Below are 19,307 nucleotides of genomic sequence, written 5' to 3' on the forward strand. Positions count from 1 at the left end.
TGCCCGTATAAAACATCACGGTGTTTGCATAAAGCCCCCACCGCATCCTGACCTGTCTAAATTGTCTCCAGGTTATGTACACTTCCCAATACAATATAATCCTACATAAACAGCTACCATGCCATATTGGTTTGAGAATTAGAACAAGAATAAATTTCCAGGTTCAGCACAGACACCAATTTTAAAATAAACACTTTTAATCTGCAGGCAGCTTGGATCTGCCTCTGTGGACACTGTTAGTACAGTTAGAAACACTGACTCTGCGGTCGTCACATGAGGCAGGTGCTGCTCCTGCCACCGTTTACAGTGACTTGTCTTGGGTCTCTTGGTCTGTAAGTGGGAGCTATAATTCAGCCCCAGGCAGTCGGGCTGTGGAGTCTGAGCCTATAATCAGGGGCCCCATCTTACCCCTTACCAAGGAATGCTTCTGCCACCCACCGACTCACCAACATCCCGGGAACAAAATCTTCCATCCAGTCAGATGTGTCCTCAGAATATGACGCTCACCGATCTCCACTGCCGACACCCACGCATCAGCAAGAAGTGCAGGGCGTCGGTTCTCTGGCTACCTATGACCGCAGTGCAGGGAGGTGGGGCCAGTAGGAATGACAGGAGCCAATGCCGCTGTGAGGGGCTTACAGATCTAGCTTCCTCTTGTCTATCTCTTGACACGGCAAGACTCAACGACTTCATTCTCTCTTGCCTCTCGCCCTGGGATCACACTATGAGGACACACCAGGGGCTGGCATCTTCACCTTCAACTTTCAGGTCTCCAGTGGTGAGGGAACAAATTCCCATTTGTTATAGATTCTATTCACAGGGACTCTGCTTTAGAACATGATTGTACTGAGACGGTCACTAAGAGCGGCGGTCATCCTGCGGTGTTCCTCACCTCCGATGCGGCGGATACCACAATAGTTTACCAGACCTAGGGAGGGACGACTTACTTTGGCTCCTGACTTCAGACCCCCTCGGTAGGGAAGGTGCGGTGGATGCGGGAGGGTACGGTGGAGGCTGTTCACACGTGGCCCATTGCAAAGCAGGTACCAAGGCAGGATGTGGAGGCTGGGCATAGCTTCCAAGGTTTTGCCTAGTAAGCTATGTTCATCAGGCAGGCACCACCTTCTAAAGACCACACAGCACCCTAAAACAGCACCCTAAAACAGCACTCGTGACTAGGGTGCAAAGCATTCAAGACAGGAAACCTGTGGTGGGAATTTTAGATTCAAACCTTAACACCAACTATGTCTAAGACGGACACCATTTCCCCCCATGAACCTCCACTGAGCTACTTTCAGAGGTGGGAGAAGAAGACAGATGCGCACCAAGAGGAGGGCCAGGAAATCTAAGCACAGCCCGAGTGTGGTGGATTGAAGGAGAAATGTCCCTCAGTCTCTGGCATTTGAATACTGGATCCCCAGTTGGTGGATACCCAGTCTGGGTAGGTTTGGTTGTGACCTTGCTGGACGAAGTATGTCACTGGGGGTAGGCTTTGAAAAGAAAGTCTAGCCTATTTCTAGTCTCTCTCTCCTCTCTTTCTCTCTCTCCTCTCTCTCTCTCTCTCTCTCTCTCTCTCTCTCTGTGGGTGTAGGTGTAGGTGTGAGTGTGTCTGTGCGTGTATCTCTGTGTCTGTCTTTCTCTTTCTCTGTCTCTCTCTGTCTCTGTCTCCCTGTCTATCTCTGTCTCTCTGTCTCTTTGTCTCTTTCTGTCTCTCTGTCTCTGTGTCTCTGTCTCTCTCTCTCTGTGTCTCTCTCTCTGTCTCTCTCTCTCTGTCTCTCTCTCTCTGTCTCTCTCTCTCTCTCTCTCTCTCTCTCTCTCTCTCTCTCTCTCTCTCTCTCTCTCTCTCTCTCTCTCTCTCTCTTCCTTCCATTAGTTGCCCGGATCTTGTGCTCATCACCACAGCAGAGAAGGGACAGGACACTGGCCAGGCCTCTCCTCCACCATCCATAATTAACAATTCTGACTTAGACAAGGTCTAGTTTTCTGCAGGAGGCCCACAAGTAGGCATAGGACTGTCAAACTGTCAGATTGCTGGAGGACTCTGTGTATTGTTTTAAACTCAGTAGCTATGGGCCAGGAGACTTTTCTCCTTCCCCCTCCTTTGTTTTGGGCTCATTTGACTTCTCACAGGATAAGGTTTATCTGTATTAACTAGTTAAAAGTCTTTGCTTTTTTTACCCCTTTCTTTCCAATGAATGGTATAACATTATGTGCACGAACCACAATTTGTTAACTTCACTTTTTATTTAATTTTTCTTGCATATGGATGTATGCCAGAGTGCATGTAAGTGCACTACACGCACGCAGGACTGTACAGGGGACAGAAGAGCCATTGGATCCCCAGGACTCAAGTTACAGAGGGTTGTGGACTGCCATGTGGGTGCTGGGGACTGAACAGGGTCCTTTGCAAGAGCAGCCAGTGCTCTTAGCAGCTAAGCCATCTTTCCAGCCCTCCTGTTAATCCTCCCTCAAGGGTATTTCACTTGTCTACCTGTCTTCCTTGTGGATGGAAAGCCCCAGGCAGTCGAGGGGCCGGCCTCCTGATACCGGAGGAGAGCCGTGACTGGCAAGGCAGGCTTTCTTTTTAGTGGGCAGAAAGCACATCAGGCAGCTCAAGTCACATCTTCTCATCACCTAAGATCAAACCAGTGTAGGGCTTGTGAGATAGCTCAGCAGTCAAAGGTGCTTGTTGCCTGGCCTGATGACCCAAGTCTGAGGACCCCCTGGAGCCCACAGGGTGCAGGAAGAGAACTGACTCTGGCAAGTGGTCACTTACTCCCACGTGAGCACGGTGATGCATACACAAGTGCACACACATGCAAAATAAGGGAACAAGTAAGTAAGTATAAATTGGTTGAGATTTAAAAAAAAATAAAAACAGTCCAAAACCAATTTGTTTCCATTCAAACAATGAGCTTACGGTAACTGGTCACATGCACACAAACACACAACACACGCAACACATACATACACACACACATACACACACATATATGTTGTAGAAGACTGTTTGGTTGTTCCCAGCTGCTCAGCCCCGAAATAATCACTCAGAAACCGTCTAAGTTAAATCACTGCTTGGCCAATCACTTAAGTGTCCTTCTGGCTAACTCTTATATCCTGAACTAACCCATTTCCACTAATCTATGTATTGCCACGTGGCTGTGGCTTACCAGGTAAAGTTCCTTCCAGCATTCTGCGTGGCTTCTCTGGTGGGACTACTGGCTTCTCCCTGATTCCACCTACTCTCTCTCTATATATCTTTTCCAGCCTGGCTATCCTCTGCTAAGCCATTGGCCGAAAGCAGCTCTTTACTAACCAATGGTATACAGAGGGGAATCCCATATCACATATATACCACACACACCATACACATATATACGCACATGAATGCACACACATTATATACACATGCATGCATACACATATGAATGCATGCATACATATACACGTACACAAATACATACAGACACATGCATGCATACACACATACATACATATATACACACATGAATGCACACATATACACACATGCATGCATAAACACATGAATGTATGCATACATATACACGCACACAAATACATACAGACACATACATGTATACACACATACATACATATATACACACATGAATGCACACATATACACACATGCATGCATATACACATGAATGTACACACATACATGCATACATACACATATACACACATGCATGAGTACACAAACATACAGACACATGCATGCATACACGCATACATATATACACATATGAATGCACATGCATATACACACATGCATGCATACACACATGAATGTATGCATGCATATACACATACACAAACACATACAGACACATGCATACACATATACATATATACACGCCATGAATGCACATACACATACATACACATATACACACATGCATGCATACACACATACACACATATACACACATGCACACACACACAAACAAGGTAACAGGAAGCATGACAGAGGGTTAACTAGGCTTTGCCCATATTTAAATCTGTGATGCTAAAGGAAGTGGATTCTGAGTGCTTAATACAAAGAGACAAGATTTTTGCATAATTGAGAACTCTTCAAGGCAACCCCATCCATTCTGTATTCCTGGTGACGAGCCACAGCAGACCATAACACGGGTACTCCAGAGCGTCCTGCTTTCTTGGGATTGCATCTGTCTTGTGTGTGTCCTATTTCAGGGTATACTCAGAAATGGGCCCAGAGGAAGTAGAAGCCAACACCTGCTATGGACTCCATGAGCTGCATCCTTCAGAGGGGCCCTGTGAAGAGAAGACAGGGTCTCCAGCCAGGCAGTCCCCCGGCTCTGTGGCTGTGAATTAAGTCATAGAACCTCTTGGAATGCAGGTTTTATAGTCCCTAAAACCAGGTTCCTAGTTTTGGCTTCCCTGACTCGAGGGTATGAATGAGAGAGAGAATCTTTAATAACATGGTCGGGCGTCCCAAAGGTCAGCCATTGCTATTACTCTTCAGAGTTGACAGCTCCTGACAAATGGGATACTAATTGTCATGTGGGTCCCCAAGTGTCCAGCTGCTGACAGCTAGCGTCGACACCAAGTCATGAAGCAGGGACCCCTGCCTTCTGGAGCTTCCTGCACTTTGCCCATTGTGGAATCTGCCCAAGCACATGTTCTGTCTCCCTGGGCTCACTTGAGTTCATCCTCCAGAAGGTGTGTAGATGATAGATTGCAGGAGACAGCCCGGGTTTCTCCACACTGGTCCAGAGTCCTAGGCTGTGAGGTAGATAAGCATCCTCCCTGGGCTACCACAAGGGACTTACCTGGAGCCCCTTGCATTGTCAAACTCAGGGAGCCAGGGTGCTTTCCAAAGGCTGTATCTCAGAGCCCAGAGGATCCAACTTTTTTTTTTTTTTTTTTTTTTTTTTTGGTTTTTCGAGACAGGGTTTCCCTGTAGTTTCTAGAGCCTGTCCTGGAACTAGCTCTTGTAGACCAGGCTGGCCTCGAACTCAGAGATCCGCCTGCCTCTGCCTCCTGAGTGCTGGGATTAAAGGTGTGCGCCACCACCGCCCGGCTAGAGGATCCAACTTTTGCTTGAGAATTACATAATGAAATTATTGTAATGTGAGCAGTTTGTAGTTGGTAGCCAAACATTCAATCATAAGAAACCAGTAAAAACAGAGAGAGCCTTTGGGCCAAAACCCTTAAGAAGAAAGTCCTGGGATAAATGTAAACCAGACACTGGTGTTGGAATGATGTCCTTCCCATGAACAGGATGTGGGCTACCAGCTTCCCAGGGCACATTTAAAACACTTACTTTACATGACTCTGAGCGAATGTGAGTTTAAGTGGGGCAGAAGAACGGGGGTCACAGAGTCCCTGAAATCCGCATTGACAAATTCATACATGATGGCATGTTTGGTTCTGGATGCATCTGGTAGGAACCGTGGCAAGGGTGTTGATGGGTCCAGAAGTGAGCAAGCAAGAAAAGGGGCATTTGGCTAGGAGAAGAAATCACTCAGAGGAGGTTTGAGGTGGCCGATTGATGCAGGGCTGCCACGGGGAGAAATTCTGGATTTCTCTGAATTACCTGCGAAGATTCAGAATTCTCTCCACATGCAAAAGCCTATGTATTTATTCGTTGTTTCTCTGTTGTTGTAATAGAATATCGTGGCTAGAAGCAACTTACAGGATGAGTTTATTTTAGCTTAGGGTTCCAGAGGGAGAGTCCACATTGGTAGGAAGGGCCAATCCCATTTCATCTACACACAGGAAGTAGGGCTATAAAACCACAAAGTCTACCTCACGTGACGGGCTTCCTCCAGCAAGGTTCTATGTTCTAAAGGTTCCATACCCTCCCCAAACAGCACCATCAGTCAGGGACCCAAGTATTCAAATACATCAATCTACAGGGGACATTTATCATTCAAACCACACCATCCTGGATCAGCACTGAGTCAACTGGCTGTCAGAACCGAAAATTCCCACTAAGGACTTCATGTGATCACAGTCTGGGACTCTTTCCCCAGCAGGATTACCGTACCACAGGTCTCCTACATCATGTGGCTTGCCGGACCCAGTGACCTCTGATGCCCCCCGCCATTTCTAAAGGGAAATGTGATAAGGCCCCTCCATCGTGCTGAGCGGTAACTCAGAACTGATTTTGCCGCTTAGCTTGCTCTGTTCGGGGAGAGAAAGGACATTCCGTGCATGCTTTCAGGAACAACTGAGAACGGGAAACGTGCTGTCCAGTCAGCGCCACAAGCCTGACAGTAAAGACATCTCAGCACGTATCAATCCAGGAAGAGCAGGGAGGGGAAGAAACGAAGGTTGAGAGAAAATTTAAAAAAAAAAAAATTTAAAAGAAGGAGTTGGAATTGGTAGCACACAACTTTAATCCCAGCACGTGGGAGAAAGAAGTAGGTAGATCTTTGAGTTCAAGGCCAGCCTGGTCTACAGAGTGAGTTCCAGGACAGACAAAGCTACACAGAAAAATCTGTTGTGAAAAACAAACAAAAGTTTTTAAGGAACAGAGGAAAAGAATGATGAGTTAGTGTCTTTCTTTTCTTCTCTGAAGCATAAGTTACAGTTGGGGCAAAATGGAAATTTTATTTTTATTTGGATTGTATATTTATCAAAGGAAGGCATGCAAGCATTCTGCTGTGTTTTTAAACAATCAGATCTTTAAGGCTTCCATAAGCAAGAGCTCCCTAAATTCCTCAACTATCACGCCAAAAACCTGTTTCCCATCGGCGTTCATTCCAGCTCCCACTCTTGCTTTCTATAGTTATCTCCTGAATGTCTAAAAAGAAAGAGAAAAAAAATACAACTCAGACTGGATTTGTAGTCTTTTGTCTTCTCTACATTCACAGAAATTGTTTTCAAATAGATCAGTAGGGAGGCTGGGGAGATTGCTCAGCAGTTAAAAGCATTTGCTGCCCTTGCAAAGGACCTGGGTTCTGCTCTTAGCTGGTACCCACATGGTGGTTCACAACTGTCTACAACTCCATGCCTGGGATCCGACAGCTTCTTTTGGCCTCTGCAGGTGCCAGGCACACAAATGGTACAGATCCATACATGCCGGCTGTATTAGTTACCCTTCTATCGACGTGATAAAACACCATGAATAAGACAACTTAAAAAGGATGTGTTTAATTGGGCTTCAGGCTTCAGACGGTTAAAGTCCATGATGGTAGAGCAAAGGCATGGTGGCAGGAACTGAGAGTTCACACCCCAGTCTGCAAGCAGAGGGCAGAGAGAGACACTGGGAATGGTGGCAGTCTTCTGAAACCTCAAAGCGTGTCACCACGGACACACCTCCTCGTAATCCTTCCCAAACAGTTCCACCATCTGGGGATCAAGCATTCAAATGTATGAGCCTATGGGGGCCATTCCATTTCAAGCCTCCACAAAGGCAAGGCAGTCATGCACATAAAAATCAATAAATAGAAAGACAAAAATCTATCAGTAGACTCTCTAAGGAGACACGAGTCCTTGAAAAGATGGTGCATTCATTCTCTTAGCTCTGGAGAGAGAGGGCATTTTTCCTACAAGGGATTCTTTGCATGGCTCCTTCTCTGAGGCATCCTCTGTCTGTTACATCTCCTTAAGCTGTGCCCAGAACCAGCTGGTCTCCAAGCCGATGACAACATCCCAGCAGGCTCTGGGCACATTGCAGAGGGCTGAAACCCCAGTATCTAGGGCTGACATTCCAAGCCCACACTGATGGCCACTCTGAGCCCTGCAGGCTTCCAAGGTCTCATCGTGCTAACATTCCAAGTCTCAGCTCAACACAGGCAATCACACAGTCTCATATTACTGTAAGAGCCCGGCATTTGTTCAAAGACCACAGAGAGGCTCCCAAGCTCCCCTCCCAGCCCTCAAGCCTTCTTTAGGCCCAATCCTTTATGATGAAGAGGTGACCACGCTGTCCAGGGGTGGGGGCGGGGCTGTCATTAGCTGGAGGCTGGAGAACTGAACCTTCAGGGATACTGCAGCTTGCTCCCAGTGGGAACTCAGGAGTGGAAGAATTAGCAGAGCTGGAAAGGTCTCCCAGGCAGCTCTGGGGCTGCTCAGCTGCATGAGTCCAAAGTGTTAACTGCCTTAGCATTTTCTGGAAATTGCTGGCCCCACAGTGACACAGAGCGTCCGCCTGTTCTTTCCTCCCTATTCTGTCACCCAGCCCCACTCTCACCCCGAAAGAAAGTTCCTAGCCTTCAGAACATTGCAGCTTGGTCGCTCAGAGTGGGAGGCTATAGCTCGGAGAGGTCATTTGTCCAGGTGACCAGGCAGAGGTTCTGAGGCACTGGATCTGAGACTCCGAACTCTGTCCCTTTGCTACCTGTACTAATCATCATGGTCATCGTTGCCATCATCATCACTGTTGCGATCAAATATCTAATAAAGGGTTTCTTTGGGCTCAAGGGTCAAGGGTACAGTCCACAAAAGTGGGGAGTCATGGTGGCCAGGGAGGAGGCAGCTCGTCACATTGTGTCCACAGTTGGAAAAGGAGGCAGGTTATCACATTGTGCCCACAGTCGGGAAGGGAGGCAGCTTGTCACATTGTATCCGCAATCTGTAAGCAGAGCTAGCGATGATGAATGACGAAGCTCAACTCCCTGTCTTCTCCTTGCTCAGCCCAGAACCCCAACCCACTGACGGCTCCCCCCACACTTATGAGGGCTCTTCCTTCTTCAGTTAACCCAGTCTAGAAACCCCTTCAAGGACATAGGCTTTCTCCTGTACGACTCTAGATCCTGTCACATTGACAGCTGGCATTACTAATCATCGCACTGCCCGAAGATGCAGAGTGGAGACCTCAGACCTGCAGAGTTGGGAATCTGTCCGGATGCTGCATTTCCCTGTCCTGCCCAGACCTGCTGAGTCAGAACCCGTCCTCAAACAAGACCCCCTGACAGACAGCTTACCCATGCCACTTAAGATTGGTGCATTAGCTATTCTTCTCTTCTCTGTGGACAAGTAACTAACAAGAAGCGATTACAAGGGGTTTATTTTGCATTATTATACAGTGGAAACTGGCTTGAAAGCAAACCTTTCCCTTCAAACAGCTGTCAGTATCTATGACAACGAGGAGACGAGCCTTTAGGGGAAAACCAAAACTGTATTGAATCTGTGCTCCCAGCCATGAGCATCACAGCTTCCCACCACTTCAGGCCTTTTCTGGGGACACTAAGAAACATGACTTTGTGAAATTGTGTGATGAAAGGTGCCAGCACTTAGAACATCTGCCCGATGTAGAAAACAAGTATTTTTAAAATGCCTTATGCTGGGGCTGGAGAGATGGCTCAGTGGTTAAGAGCACTGGCTGCTCTTCCAGAGGTCCTGAGTTCAATTCCCAGCAACCACATGGTGGCTTACAACCATCTGTAATGAGATCTGGTGTCCTCTTCTGGCGTGCGGGCATACATGGAGGCAGAATGTTGTATACATAATAAATAAAAAATTTAAAAAAAATGCCTTATGCTAAAAAACTATGCAGCGGTTTTTAAAAGGCATTCACATTATAGAAGATAATCCAGATGTGGTGCTGGACACATGCAATTCCAGAATTTCAGAGCCGAGGCAGGAGAATTTAAAAAAGAGAAAGGCCTGCTCTGTGTGTGTGTGTGTGTGTGTGTGTGTGTAAGACAACACAATGGATTTTAGTGTAACGAGATTTAAAAACAAAGTTCACTGATTCAGTTTCGGCTCCCACACTGCAACCAGCCTTTAAGAAAATACCATTGTTGGGTGCTGGGGATATGGCTCAGTGGTTAAGAGCACTGGCTGCTCTTGAAGAGGATCCAGGTTCGAGTCCTAGCACCGATATGGTGGCTCACAATCATCTGTGATTCTAATTCTAGGCAATCCAGTGCCCCCTTCTGTCCTCCGTGGGTGCACCCACATGCAAGCAGTCAAATCACCCATATACATTAAAAAATAAAATAAATCTTTAAAAATAAACTACTATCTTTCAAGACCGCAGAATCAAAGAACTACCCCACTAATAAATTAAAATACCTATTAAAAACATTTCCCTGTATTCCGGTTCTGACTTTGTTTACCTGAAGTGGAATTTTCTTTAAGATCTCAACCAAAAAGATTGGAGCACAGCAGGGATCTTACTGGCTTTGTTTAGAAGGGAGCTGAACAGCGGCATTCATTCTCTGCTTTTGGACGCCAGAGGATGTGAGCAGAACCTCTGACTCCTAGCCACGTGTTTCTTGCCATGACGGATTAGTGTCCAGACTCCAGAGCCACCATAACTCTCCTTCTGTAAGTGGCTTTTGTCAGGGAATGCTATCACAGCCACAGAATGGTAACCAACACCTGGTCACAGGGGACAGAATAGCCTCCTCTTCAAGTCCCATCCCTGTTAAAGCGGGGAAACAGTCTGGTCCCTGAGGCCAAATTTTATAACATTCTGCTTGACGTTTAAGCTTTCTAATGTGTAAATATCTATCTTCTGTGAAGTGTAAGGTTCTTGTCCTTAGAGCCCAAGAATCCACTCAGGACTCAGGATGACAGATTTTCGGCTGTAAAAGAAAGTTATACCAGAAATAATGATATCCTGGTTTTATGTTATATAGAGAGTTCAAAAGATGAGAAATGATTTTTATTCTGTTTCAAAAACTTAATAATAATTCTGGTTATTTGGCTCCAGGCTTATTTTCATCTCTTCAGGTTTAAGTCCCCCAAACTAAAGTGTTGTCCCACGGGGGCCTGCTTTGCTGGGGGACATTCGCAGGAGGAAATCTTGCATGCCCCTCCGTAGCTGCGCGTTCTCGGCAACCTCCCTCAGGCTTCTGTGGAGCTTCTCCATCTCCTTCTGCTCACTCCTGACGTCTAGAGAGAAGCCGATACGCATGCGCGGTCAGAGACGCAGGCGTGCACGCCCGGTCAATGCTGCTTCAAGAACAGCCCTCTAGACAAAGCCCTCAGCAACCGACACTTAGAATAATCAGATAATCCTGTCTCCTTGTTTTATAAACACCCCAGCCAAACCAGGGAGTCTCTTTGTTACCTGAAGACTTATCTCAGCACGGGTCGCGGGAAGGTCACACTTAAAAAGAGCCTACCCCTCAAAAAGCCCTGGGAGACTGGAGAGCTGGTTCAGTCCCAAAGGGACTTACTGCTCTTGCAGAGGATCTAAGTTCAGCATCCTCAGCAGGCAGAACACAACCTCCAGGGGAATCCCATGCCTCTGGTCACCAAGGATACCTGCACTTACACGCCGCCGCCCGCCCCCCCCCACACACACACACACTTAAAAAAACAGTAGAATTAATCTTTAGGAAAAAGTCCTGGGAACCTTCTGGGTGTTCTCTTAGGCCTCCTCGGAGCCTGGTGAAGGGAGACACAGGGCAGAAGACGCGGCGGGACCTGCCCACATCCCCGCCAGGCAGATCTCTGTCCCTGAGACCTCCTTCCTCACCCAACCTCTATTCCCAGTGAACTTGCCTTGCTCTCTTTTGGAAACGAAGATGCTCATTTTCTAATCTGACTCTGATTATGCTCTCACTGTGGTTAGCTTGCTATTTGTTGTGTACGTGTCTTTGGTTTGGTTTTGGTTTTGATTTATTTGGTGAGTTGTGTGCTTTAACGTTTTTGTTTTGAAATAGGATGTCACGATACAAGCCCAGGCAACCCTCCGGCCTTGGACTCCCAAGTGCAGGAATCGCCGGTATGTGCCAATCAGGACAGCTATGAGGGGTAATGTTGTGGCAGCTTCCCAGGCCACGGTATCCAGACACTCGTCGGATCTAGTCTGTCTGGGAGGTTCTTTTAAACTGGTGAACCCGGAGGACAATCGCCACCGCCCCTACCACCAGCCGAAGGCTGCCCTCCCTCTGAGGAAGAAGAGATTCTCTGATCACCTGGCCTTCACCTGGGCCATCAGTTCATGGTGCTGCAGAGACCACCTCTGGACTCCGACAGAAACTCTTTAGGGTCGCTGGCCTGCTACGCTCTTCCATCAAATGTCTGACATGCCTGACTTCCACAAGTTAACGACCAGTTCTTCAGATACAACCCTCTCCACATCCACAGGCATTCTCTGTGTTCTGTTCTTCTAGAGAACTCTGACCAACACAGTCCTCAGGGTAGAAACTTTAGATGAACCTTGGGTCTGACTCTAGCCGTCATCGGCTCACCATGTGTGAATAAATTTGCCTGAGCCTGGCTTGCTATGGGATCCATGACCAGGAAGTGAGTAAAAGCCCAAGGCCTCTGCCTTGATGCGTGTCTAGAAGGCCTTCCTCCTCACTGCTCTATATAGTCCTACATAGTCATAATTCAAAATCATCCTCTAGAACTCGGCTAACACAGTTTTCCCAGTGTCCAGCCTCAGCTAACACAGCTTCCCCAGGGTTCAGCCTCAGCTAACACAGCTTTCCACACGGTCCAGTCTCGGTTAACACAGCTTCCCCTCAAGGTCCAGCCTCAGCTAACACAGTTTTCCCAGTGTCCAGCCTTGAACTATCTCTGCTTTGCAGCTATGCTAACCATCTGCTACTAAAGTGGACCCTCTCCTTCAGGTCTCAAGTCATTCCTCATGAGTCCCCCCTTGAGCACCTTCCCGGACCATAGATTCTACTACTTACTGGTTTGCTCTTCCCTGTCTCTCTCTTGGGAGACCACAAGGTGACCTTACTCTATTGTTAAGTGGGAAAAAAAATCTGGGCTCTTTAGTCTTGAAGGTTCCATTCCGACAAACCAGGCAATACTTGAATGTACAGTTTGCCATTTGATCCTTTTATAACCTTGGCATCTGACACAGTCTTCCTTCATGATATGCACTTGGTATTGGTGGGGGACGGCAGGAGGAAGAGAACGCTTCGTCTAGGCAGGCAGAACTTAGATCACACTTGGGGTAGTTGTCTGCAACTGGACAGTTGGAAGTATGTATGATACTTCAGCCAGTATGATTTCCTTAAAGGCAATCTATGATACAGTGACTATAAAAACTCAAGTCCCCCTGAGACTTCCTCCACAAATGGCTATACACCACGCATGCTTTCCCGCATGCCTTTCTTCCTCTCCAACACCTGCTGGAGATTGCTTGTACTGCTGTGTCCTGGGCTGAGGTGCTCCACGGCTTCCAGCAGTGGCTCCACTGCTCACTAACCGTGCGTCTCCCATAATCTGTGCTGTGCTCACAGGGGTTTGCGTTGTCTTGCCTTGGGATACCACAGACGCTGCTGCTCTTATAACTTTGTCTGTGCCATTTTGTGCACACACGGGGCTGCTGAGAGGGTAAAACCCTAGATTCCCAGGATGCTGAGCCTCAAGACTGGGGAATTTTGGCAAGAAATTTCTCAATTACTTTTCTCCCCACTTGGCCACCATCTCATTAATACAAGGCAGTTTGATGAAGCTCTGGGCAGGGAAGGGAGGCACAGCCACATTCTCAGGAGAATCTTTTTCCTCTATCACTAGGAGATGGGATCTTTTCTAAGGCAGCATCTTAGAAAAAAGGCTATGGAGAGGGGGAGCTTTTGGGTTGCTATTTGCCAATGGCCAGCTATAGAAACTTGGGAGTAGCTGGGCGGTGGTGGTGCACGCCTTTAATCCCAGCACTCAGGAAGCAGAGGCAGGTGGATCTCTGTGAGTTCGAGACCAGCCTGGTCTACAAGAGCTAGCTCCAGGACAGGCTCTAAAGCTGCAGAGAAACCCTGTCTCGAAAAAACAAAAAAAAAAAAAAAAGAAAAAGAAAAGAAAAGAAAAGAAACTTGGGATAACCATGGCCTAGGCTGTCTCTTTTCCCTGCATCTAAAAGATGGAGCACCAGCACTCGGGAGGCAGAGGCAGGCGGATCTCTGTGAGTTCGAGACCAGCCTGGTCTACAAGAGCTAGTTCCAGGACAGGCTCCAAAGCCACAGAGAAACCCTGTCTCGAAAAACCAAAAAAAAAAAAATAAATAAATAAAAAAAAATAAAAGATGGAGCAATGGCTAGTATCTCTGAGGACTGGGGAGACTTACACAAGATGGCACCCACTGAGTCCAAGCACTTGTCTCTGTTGGGTCCTCTGTAGAGTAGGACAGTCAAAACCATTATCTGCAGAACTTGTTCTAGAAATTCCAAACTTGGTGTCTGTGCTTTTACATTTTTATTATTTATTTTCATTTGTATGTGTGTTTTGCCTGCATACTTGTGTGTGCATCATTTGTGTGCAGTACCCACAGAGGTCAAAAGAGAGCATCAGATCTGGGACTAGAGATGCAGAGAGTTGTGAGTCACCATGTGGGTGTGGCGAGTTGAAGCCAAGTCCTCTGGAAAAGCAGTCAGTGTTCTTAACTGCTGAGTCCCACCCACTTTGGTATCTTTGAATTCAACCAGGGGCAACTGCACAACTACCCTTCATTCAAAGGTTTTTCTACTTACCCACAAGCTCCTTGTAGAGACCATCTCCCTGGGGGGCAGCAAGGGTCAGCATGGTAGTGATGCTTCCCTTGACCCTCTCAATGATTCCATGCTACATGACAAGAACATCAGATCGTTAGGATAGAGCAGCCTACAGGAAAGAATGAACCTCACTGGGTCCCCACCCCAAGCTGTAGATGACCCCAGAGGGCTATCAGAGGAAGGCATTCTCATCGGCTCCTTCCTGCCTCTGCAGCTCCCTCCCTGCCTATGCGGATGCACGGCAGGCTGTCTTCTGAAGGCAGCCTACTGAATCTGGAGCTAAGGAAGAGATGCAGCTTCAAACTCACAGTCCTCTCCTGCATGAGTCCTGGGTGGTTATCTATCACCATTGCCCCGTGCAGCATACCCTGTTAGACAGGACCGACTCTTCTTACCAAAGGCCTGAGGAATGTCTTCCTATTGTTCTCAACCTTCTGAGCACCTAAAACCACTGTCTGCCCTCCTCTGTTTCTTATATCTCCTGTGGCAGATACCAAGACTCCTTCCTCCAGCCTGGTGAACTCTAGTCTTGAAATCAAATCTCACTTCCTAGCCTTATACTTCTTCAATGCCAGAACAAGGGCCCCTACCTTGAGCTAGTAAATTCAGCTCACTGGGCCTTAGCATCCTTGTCTATAAGATCAGGGAGAGGGAGAGCTATAGCTCTCTAAACCAGATATAGTTACCTCACTACGGTAACAGCAAATCAGCAAGCTGCCTGTGGTATTTTGAATGAAAATGGCTTCCATAGGCTCACAGTGAGTGGCACTGTTAGGAGGTGTGGCCCAGTTGGAGGAAGTATGTCACTGGGGTTGGGCTTTGAGGTTTAATAATGCTCAAGCCAGGCCCAGTGTCACTCTCTTCCTACTGCCTGAGGATCAAGATGTAGAACTCTCAGCTTCCTCTCCAGCACCATGTCTGCCTGTGGGCCACCATGCTTCCTGCCATGATAACAATGGACTAAACCCCTGAGCTGTAAACCAAGCCCCATTAAATGTTTTCCTTGATAAGAGTTACTATGGTCATGGTGTCTCCTCACAACAATACAACCCTAACTAAGACACTGTACAACTGATCAGTTTAGCAGCGACTAAATCAATACATTCAATACATTCAGTAGAATAGTCTTCTGCTCTTCAGTTTACGATAACGTTATAAAGGGATCCACTTATTTTTATTTTTAGTTAGTTAGCTAGCTAGCTAGTTTATAGAGGGAGGAGGCACAGGCAGCAGCACACAGACAGAATAGAATAGAAGACTACTTGTGGCAACCGGTTCCCTCTTTTCACTATGTAGGTCCTGGGGATGGGACTCAGATCACCAGGCCTGGCAGCAAGTGCCTTTCCTTGCTGATCCATCTCATCAGCCCAGAGGTCAGTTTAAAAACAGGAAAATTTCTCACACTAAATATGTATAAAACAAAATCCCATCCATTCGGCAGGACAAAAATATTTAAACAAATAAAAGTTGACTAATATGCTTTTTTTTTTTTCCTTTTTCTTTTCTTGGTTTTTCAGGACAGGGTTTCTCTGTTTAGTCCTTGCTGTCCTGAAACTCACTTTGTAGACCAGGCTGGCCTTGAACTCACAGAGATCTGCCTGCCTCTGCCTCCTGTTGAGTGCTGGGATTAAAGGCACGTGCTACCACCACCCAGCAAAAGTTGACTAATATCCTTGATGGAGTCAGAGGATGGAGCACAAGATGATCTTACCCATTCTTATTTATCCACATATCTATGATTTAAGCTATATATCGGTGTATTAGTCCCTTTTCAGTAGCATGTTTCATTGAGTAGCTTAATGATACCATTTCTACATACTCAGTGGAGATTGGCGCTATAGAATTTGGTCAGTTTCTCACATGTATTTCTGGTCTGTGGTACCATGCTAACGAGTGGAATCAAACAGCTGCTATTAAACAAGATAGCTCTCATCTAGGCCAAGGGAAGTTCCCTGCTTTATACAACAGAGACTGGGTTTTCTGAAACACACAGGGGAAGTTGGGAAGAAGCAGGAGAGACAATCTCGGGGAGGTTAGTAAGGAGTTGGCCTGATGCTGCCACAAGCTAGCTTCCTCTGGTGGGTAGGATGGAGGTCAGCCAAGCCTGAACTGGGACAGAAGACTTTGGAGCCTCATGGCCAGGGAGGGGCTAACAAGACCAAGATGAAGGTTTTCTGTTATTGGGAAGGAGAAGCTAAGAAACCCAGAGCCAAGACATGCACATCTGACACATAGAGATGACAGGATATTTAGGTCCAACAGGAATCTTAGGAACCATATCAGAAACAGATGGACTAAAATTGAATCTGAGCCAGGTCCTACCACTCACTGACCTATGGTTATAGTCTGACATTTTCTTACTAAAATTATACGGAGCCAAGCTTTCTGATTATGCTACTGTTGGATACTGGCACCATGCCACCTGATCCTGAGCTCTCTATTTAGCCCTGCCTCCCGGTAGCTGTGACCTCTTGGCTCATCTCTTCTGCCTGGGTTTGTTGATACACAGAAGGGATACAGCAATAGTACCACCTCACAGACTTGCCGGGGATTCAGTGAAGGAATGCACGCCAAGATTCAAGCACCCACCTAACTATCATGGCCCCTGTCCTATGGATGAGTTTGCAGAGAGATATGACAAGGGACAAAGCTGAAGGGGTTGTGTTTCTAAAGTCACAGCCCCATGATGTAGTCGACAGTAGCGTTTGGTGGCAGGGAAGAAAGGATGCTAAGCACTGTGGGCACTGTCTAGGCCCAGGGCAGAGGGCATTCGGCTCTACTTGGCCCAGGGGTCTACCATTTCTCCTGTACCAGCTCCCCCGGGGCTGAACCACACGCTGCAGAGGCAGAGTACCTTCAGTTGTTGAAACTGGTGCCACATCCTCTCTTGAGCCCTCTCAAACATGCCCTCCGCTACCTGCCGCTCCACCCCTCTTCGGATGGCACCCTTCATTCTCTCACAGGCTCTCCTGCCAGCGATCTGAGCTGCCTCTGACCAAGAAAAAAAGATAGCCACAGTCACATGATAGCAGGGGCTTGCTGAGAAATCTGTGGCATCAGAAGAAAAGCCAGGCATGCAAGCAAGCAAGCAAGCAAGCAGAAAAGACTCTCTCTCTCTCTCTCTCTCTCTCTCTCTCTCTCTCTATATATATATATATATATATATATACATATATATACATATATATATCATACATTATGTAAAAAACCACCATCCAAGAAGGGGCCTGAGAGTTGACCCACAAGCATTTAAAGAAGGTACAAGTGAACACTGTGCCCTAAGCTATAGGCCAAGGGCTCAGTCAACTTGTAGACCGAGAGGCCCCTCAGTTCCTTTCCCTGCATTCTGCTACTGTCTCAGCGTCTAGGATGAGAGCAGTACAAGAACTCAGGTTGGATGGATGGGTTCTTAGAAAGCTGCCGGCAGAGCAGGAAGTTGATAGGAAATGGCATTCCAGAAAAACAGGAAGAGGAAGTGCTTCCCTGGGGACTACCTTCATAGCAGGGCTTCAGGTCGTTTTGAATGGAGCTGGTGACAGACTCGTAGATCTTCCTCTTCCTCCGGAGGATGTGGCCCTCCAGGCCTCCCAGGATGGCACTTATCTGAGAAAGCATGTTAACAGATATTTGGGATGGTTCCTCCGACAAAGGCAGTCAGCTGTGCCTATGTGTGTGTGCCTATGTGTGTGCCACCCCACCCTCCTGCCTTCTGTTAGGCTGGCTGTTGTGATGACCAATATTGTCACCTTGACAGGATCGAGAATAACCAAGGAAACAAGCCTTTGCAGAGGATTTTATAGATATGAGGTTAACTGATCCACAGAAATCATACATCAAATGTGGGTAACACCACTCCATCCAGGAGGGTCATGGACCAAAAGGAGAAAGCAAGGCCAACCCCCATATTCATCACTCACTGCTTCCTGAATGTGGGTGTCATGTGAGTAGCTGCCACCATGATTTACCCTCAATGGTGGCCTGTGCCCACAAACTGTGAGCCAAGATAAACCCTTCCTTCCTCAATTTGCTTTTGTCTGGATTTTATTGGAAAAGTAACTAACACAGTTGTCTGCACGCCGTCCCGACAGCTCAGCTGCCGGCTCTCCATGGGCAAGGACTCTATCCAGAGTGTCATTATCCCCTAACGGAGCCCCTGCACAGTACCTGGTACAAATCATACTCTACAAAGTGTGTACCAAGTAGAGCAGAGAGTCAGGGAATGTCTTTGAGAGGCTAGGGGCACCAGCATAAGTCCTAGCGTTGCCATGCGATTCGAGTTAGGCCTGGAGGAAAGTGAGTCACACGCAAGAGCCTAAAGTTGTCAATACTAGCAAATGACATGAAATAAGATGATGATGATGATGATGATGATGATGATGATGATGATGATGATAGTAATAATAACAACAATGATGATGATGATGATGGCTGACTCCTCTAAGCTTTGCTTTTTGGCTCATTCATAAAATCGGCAGAAATGATGGCGAGGTTAGTGCCAATCTTATTATGGGATGCACATTATTGTACATTTAAGTGTTCTGTGAATATCCTGGGGTCTGTGTCAACTTCACCACTTCAGATGCCCCCATTAATTGCTTCTCCATGGAACAAAGCTCTCCTGAGTGTCCTATGCCTCCATGGTGGTCTTAGGACCTCTTCTCTCATCTGCATCCTGCCATGTCTTATATCTCACAGGGCCCTGAAGAGATACATCCAGGGATAAGAAAGCCAGGGCTCGTCTTTTCCACCCTCTCTGAGGAACATACTTCCTGGATTAGGAGGCCTCTCTTGTAGCCATTGCATTTCCAGCCATTTCTTATCCCGGTTTCTGCCATCCTCTCTTCTAGGGAACGCTTGAAAGCATCTATGTGCACCATCAGAGCAGAGCCACTCGGCTTCCCATCCCTAAGG

General features: G+C 47.1%; 1 protein-coding gene across 1 annotated transcript in view; it reads right to left on the reverse strand.

Annotated features, from left to right (window-relative positions):
* Nucleotides 1–10,690: 10,690 nt before the first annotated feature.
* Nucleotides 10,691–19,307, reverse strand: part of Nuggc (nuclear GTPase, germinal center associated) — a 48,702-nt gene continuing 40,085 nt past the window's right edge. Inside the window, exons 20-24 of the mRNA XM_042054078.1 lie at nucleotides 19,163–19,301; nucleotides 17,891–17,999; nucleotides 17,251–17,387; nucleotides 14,376–14,466; nucleotides 10,691–10,836 (exon numbers count right to left, since the gene is read on the reverse strand). Coding sequence (XP_041910012.1) covers nucleotides 10,691–10,836; nucleotides 14,376–14,466; nucleotides 17,251–17,387; nucleotides 17,891–17,999; nucleotides 19,163–19,301 — 622 coding nt within the window. The remainder of the gene's footprint in view (nucleotides 10,837–14,375; nucleotides 14,467–17,250; nucleotides 17,388–17,890; nucleotides 18,000–19,162; nucleotides 19,302–19,307) is intronic.

This window comes from Arvicola amphibius, chromosome 13 (genome assembly GCF_903992535.2).
Source record: "Arvicola amphibius chromosome 13, mArvAmp1.2, whole genome shotgun sequence".
In the NCBI taxonomy this organism is placed as follows: domain Eukaryota; kingdom Metazoa; phylum Chordata; class Mammalia; order Rodentia; family Cricetidae; genus Arvicola; species Arvicola amphibius.